Source organism: Castanea sativa, chromosome 2, assembly GCF_040712315.1.
Source record: "Castanea sativa cultivar Marrone di Chiusa Pesio chromosome 2, ASM4071231v1".
Taxonomy (NCBI): Eukaryota; Viridiplantae; Streptophyta; class Magnoliopsida; order Fagales; family Fagaceae; genus Castanea; species Castanea sativa.
This window is the reverse complement of record NC_134014.1, coordinates 28813342-28819207: the sequence shown is the minus strand read 5'-3', so window position 1 is coordinate 28819207 and position 5866 is coordinate 28813342. Positions and strand designations below refer to the sequence as shown.

At 33.7% G+C, this 5866-nt stretch overlaps 1 protein-coding gene across 2 annotated transcripts; it reads left to right on the top strand.

Annotated features, from left to right (window-relative positions):
• The first annotated feature begins 241 nt into the window (after nt 1-241).
• On the top strand, nt 242-5663 carry LOC142624014 (uncharacterized). Of its 2 annotated transcripts, XM_075797511.1 has the most exons (3): nt 242-848; nt 1400-2215; nt 5246-5663. In XM_075797511.1, exons 1-2 carry the CDS (start codon nt 742-744, stop codon nt 2181-2183), a joined length of 891 nt encoding a protein of 296 aa, XP_075653626.1. In that variant the 5' UTR covers nt 242-741; the 3' UTR covers nt 2184-2215; nt 5246-5663. The 2 variants fall into 2 exon arrangements, with proteins under 2 accessions (XP_075653626.1, XP_075653625.1); XM_075797510.1 differs by having other exon boundaries at nt 242-2215.
• Nucleotides 5664-5866: the final 203 nt, after the last annotated feature.

Genomic DNA, 5866 nt, shown 5'->3' with positions numbered 1-5866 from the left:
GGCAAATAGTATAATAATTCTAGTGCTTCATTTCACTTTCAGTGGTGTTATGATTATGAAGTCATCCATCCATAAAATTTGTTGCAGAAAGAAAGGAGATAAATTTGCTGTGTCTCTTAGTTTTAACTATCGACTCAGCGTCTTGGAAAGGAAAAAAGCGAACCAAAAAAAAAAACAAAACAAAAAGAAACAAATTAAAGAACTCCTTAATAAAGTCAAGTGTCTCTCCTGCTTACTCTCTTGCTAGTTTTTCTCTCTCTCTCTCTCTCTCTCAAACACACACACAAATACTTTGGTTATTTCTCAATTTTCACCTACAAATCATCATCATCATCTTCTTCGTTTCACACGCCCTTTCATTTCTCTCACCGCCTCTGTTCACCTCCATACCTATTCTTCTCCAATTCGCACCTCTCTCTCTCTCTCTCTCTCTCTCTCATACTTTCTCCCCCCATTGGATCATTCCACAACTCACAAACCATTACATTTTCTTTTCATTTACATACCTTTGGGTTCTCTACCTTTCCTCCACCCGCTTTCTAATCTCTGATTCTGTTTCTCTGGATTACCAGGGCCTGAGATTGCTGTTCATAGTTTCGTAATTTCATGGAGCTTTTGGTCGACCCCTTCTTGTTTCCTCAGTTTCTTATTGTTATTATCTGAACTGGGTCGATTTCTTTTTTCTTAATTGTTTTCATCATTCACTGATTGAAACGCTTGGTAGCTAGCTGTTCCTACAATATGCTGTCTCAGCAGCAAAGCCCACCTGAGGTTTCGCTTTCTCTGCAGCAACAAATGAACCCCAACCACGATTGCATTCAAACAGATATCAAGTCCTTCTCCATAAGGTGATTTCGTTTTGATTATATTGGGTCTCTCTTTTGGGAGTTTTCTAATCTTTCTGAATATATTTCTTTTCAGCATTTTATGTACCGGTATTGCATGGTGTTTTATGTTGCACTTGATCACATGCACTACATCTTACTTAAAACTCAATGTTCTCTCTTCTTTGACATTATCAAGTTTGTTTTGGTCATAGGAATAACATATTTGTTTACAAACTGCTTCACGTGGGATATTTTGTATGAAATGAATGGGTTCTTTACCTTTCACTTTATAACCGCAATTTGTTAACATGTTCTACTTCATTTATTGATCAACTAAAGGCATGTGTTTACTCTTTTCATGGGCAATTTTTTTTTTGCTTTTGATGCATGTTCTTTACAATTCTGATATGGGAACCTTCTCCTTTACTAATTTTTAAGGTTTTGGTTCCTTATCTTCTCTTTCGCTACTTCTTGATGTCACCCCAACATTATCATTTTACGTTAAATGAGATGTATAGAATTCTTGGTTCAAGAATGGACTGTCATGTTACTGATAACTATCTCAATTACAGAAAGTATGCTCTTGCTTCTCGTCAAAAAGATATCTTTTGTAGTTGGCCATTTCCAGAGAAATACTTGAAAATCTGTTTCAAGCATGGTATCAGCAATGTGTTGCCGCCCCTTGAACCTGGTGATTCAGTTATTCAGTCACTCAGAAGAGATGTTATGTTTAAGTCTTCCAAACAAGATAACAAAAAGGCTGATTCCATTGACAATAAAGCACCAGATTTTGTTGAGCAGGAGAAGCTTATTAAAGATGAGTGTGATTCATACTCTAATGAAGCTATATCAAAAGTTTCCAGCCAGGAATGCCCTTTATTTCCTTCTAGCAATAGTGATAAGCTCGAAGAAAACAATTCCGATATTGCATCTGATTTCATGGTTCCTAGATTTAAACCTTCAACTACAATGCATAGTTTGCACCCCCATGATGATCAGAATGGTAAATTACAGATTTCCTCCAAGAGAATGAGGCATAAGCGAAAAAGACATAAGGGGAAGCACAAGAAGCGGTCAATGGTGGATATTTTAGCTGTAGCGAAGCATTGTTCTTCGGATGAACTCTATAGAATTAATCGAATATTGGGCTGTGCTTCAGAAAATGATCCTAAGCATGTGGGTGAAGGAAATGGAGGAATGGCCAATATTGAGAATAATTGTGAATCTGAATTAACAGATGACTGCTTGGACAAGAAGCTTCAAAAAGATGATTGTGCAGCAAAGAAAATAAATATGTTGAGCAAAAAACGATGGTTAGTAAAGTTCAAGTTCAGTGGAAGCAAATCCAATTCATGAACGGATATTTTTTCCACAGTATATATATCAAGGTATAGCTTTTGATTCAATATGTTTTCTGCTTTTGATTCATAACTACTATCTTTAATCATACTTGTCATTAATTAGTTGAGATTCAATATTTTACTTGTAAAAATACATCAATCAAAATCCTGGTTGTAAATCCTTGTTTGTAATTCTTGGATTTCTGAGTAATTTATCAGAGTTAAAACCTGAAATCTCCCAAAGCAGCTACATACTGCATTACTCTTCAAATCTTAATGTACTTCTGTCTTATTAAGTTGTTTTTATTGCAAAATACTCTTCCTTTTGGGATCACAATCCAAAATAAAATCTCTTTCCCCAGCATCCTATTACCTGCGTAACATAATTGGTTTTTTTTTTTTTCTGATTAAATGGTGTCAACTAAATCTTTAATCTATTATCAGAAACACCTATGGTCCATCCGTCCATGAACAGAAGAAGTGGTCGTATATCCTTTTTGACAATTTGGATAAATTTGGGATACAAAGTTTTTTTATTTGCAGGAGCTATAATGTGTGCTAATTGCCTGTCATGTGCTTATCATCACAACAGGATCAATTTATGCATTTATACAAACACACACTTCCACCAATGTATCTAAAATACACATACAATTCGATGGGGGAAAAAGAACGAGAATTGAAAACAAGTAGAATTTACAAATCATGTATAAGATTTTTGGTAAGTTGCTTAATCTCCTCCCATACTTTTATTCGTGAGACCAAATATATCTGCAAAACTAAATTAACAATCTAAAAGGGGGAAAAGTCATTCTCATAATGGCTGAAAATTATTCACTTCAAAGTATAGTGTTTTTTTTATTATCTATATATCATGAGCAAACTTCATTTTATGCAGTTAGGTTTGTTGTATACTCTTCTCCACAAAAAAAAAAAAAAAAAAAAGTTTGTTGTATACAACCTTTATCCCTACTTTCTAACATACTAATTCCAAAATCGATAACAAACTTACAGTATCCCTTGCTTTTCCTTCCCTCCTTTTTTGTCTGTCCCCCATTAGAATGTTTGCAATTTCCCATTCTTCCATCTTCCACACCCTCTTTGAGAAAACATAAAATATTGAATAGTGTAGTATTTGCCCATGTCACATCATACTCTCCTCATGCGCATTCTAAATGCATGATTTTTCAGGAACTAGAACAGTCCTATGTAGAATGGATTAACATAATCAAATATATGAACTTTTTAAAATGAAATTACTGCACGAAGTCCTAATCACTGGGTTCTTTTTTTCTTCTTTGAGTTCATCTTGAGTTTTACAGTTTTTTATTATTTTGAAATGGATCTGAATATTTTATCTTTTCTGAGCATCAATTCATATATATTTATGGAGAGCTGAACTTGTGTTTAATGGAGAAAAATGATAGTTTGTAGCAAATCTGAGTATTAAATGGAAAAAAAAATGATACTCAAACATATGGACTTGTGGTAGGCTTAGGGTTAGACAAACATATGGACCTAGGGTTTATAATGATAGAAGAAAGGTTAGGGCTAAGCCTAGACTGCTTATGGAGTTCACTCAAACTAATCCAATAGTAGTGAAATAAGGCTTTGTATAACTATGAAAGGAATAGTTTACTCCAATTTTTTTTTTAGGATTAAGACAATTGATTGGGCCATTATTATGAGAGGAATGATGAAGGGCAATGATTTTGAATAGTGGTTTTTAATTATGTTGCAGAGCTTGGCAAAACAAATGGAAGAAAAAAAATTCTTTAGTATTGGACAAGATATAATAAATTTGGTGAGGGTTGAACTATTAGTGTAGGATGACCTATATGGTAGGGATAATTTATTGAATGGCAAGAAATTAAGACTTCAAATATGCCTATATGTATGAATATTGTAAGTTTTCATAAAAAAATAAAAAAAATAAAAAATTGTTTGGGGTAAGAAAGACTTGCAGAAACTTGTTAAAATCTTTAACCTGGACAGTCCCCCAAATTGTATCAGTAATTTCAAATTCCTAGTTTGTACTGCAATAACCTAAATTTTATTACATAATTATTGAATTTGTAGTCAACTTAGTTGTGAGTTTCATTCAAATAATTCTCTTCAGTTAACAATTAAACTGCATCGTCTCATAAACTTCAATGCCAAGGATCTCAACTTTAAGCTCATAGAGTAATGATATCAAATTACAGATTGAGACATCTGAATGGCATTCATAATTATCTATACCTGCCACTGCTAGTTGAAGCACAAACACTTGTCTTCTATAGACACACAGATGGTCTTGATAGACTTGTACATTTTATAGTATGGGTTATTAGTAACTTTTGATCATCTTTGAGCTGTCATGACATAGGTCATAGAATAGGGTGGCAAGAATGGCTGATGGTTCCCCAAACTTCTAGAAATCCATTTGATTCTTTGTTTATAAGAGGTTTCTAAATCACCAACAGTCCCATTTGCTGGTTGGAAAATGTGAAAATAAAAGAACATTATTTATTAATTTTGCTTCTCTTTGTTTTGAAACAAAATGTTTTGTTGTTGTTGTGCTTCCTTTGCCAGGCTGAACATTCAATTCATTGTTTATTTAATCAATGGCTTCTGGACCAAATAGCATACCCTCCCCTCTTAAAATAAGCGGTTGAGGGTCATTTAACAAGCTTAATCCTGTATAGTTTGTGTGCTTTCTATTTACCTATCAAAGAAAATGTTCAATGTTAAGTTTCCAGGAACTAAAAGTTTAATCTATTAACTATGCCACCAGTTTGGTGGAATATTTCTAAGTTCCATATAAGGTATACAGTGACCGTTAAGACATCCCTTTTTCTTTCCTGCATTTTTCTCAGCAACAAAGTGTAGCACAAATATTATTCTAATTTTCTTTTCAGCAGACTGGGAAAAGAAACCAGAGAACCTTTGTATCATATGTGACCTCTCATATTTCTACATGTTTTACTCACTTTTCATACAATGAGAAGTATAAAGAAATTTCATGGAGTGCCTATATTCTAGTCAGCTGCTCTGCTTTCAGTTTTGAATAATTCTGTCTTATTCTATTAATTACAGGCACCAGGTACTCTTAGTTGATTATGAAGTTAGCAGATGACCTTTCTAATTCCTACCACTCACCATCAAGTCCTTGCTAGGCAGTTGGAATCACATGGGTTGGGCAACTCCAAGCCTCATGAACAATGTTGAGGAAAAGAGAAAGGCAAGCTCACACAGAAAAGTGCTGCAAATTTTAGGAACCAAATGTATCACTGGGATTTGTATGAAATGGGTGGAGACTATCAATGCATTGTCAATCATAGTTTTTTCAATCAGATTTGGATCATGATCCAATCTGTTGACTGGCCTAGGTGGACAGTTGTTGCCAATTATATTCTAACATGGGTGCTAAAATATGCCAAATTTTGTAGAAGAACCTGATCCCTTCAACAATTAAATTTCATTTATACTTCTTCAGATGAATTTCTTTCTTTCTCCAATTGAATAAGGATAATTTGTTATAGCCACTTTTCGAATAACTGCATATTCATATAGATAGCATCATATTGAAACTTCATATTTTAAAATATGTGCATGTAACCTTTGGAATTTTTTCATTTCATAGTGAAGTTGATACTTATTACTTTTTTTTGTTTGATCTTAAAAGAATTATCACATTCATGCTGCACCCTAATTTTA

Coding starts and splice junctions, on each gene's coding strand:
- LOC142624014 (XM_075797510.1), top strand. CDS start 1,215: ATGTTCTTTACAATTCTGATATGGGAACCTTCTCCTTTACTAATTTTT.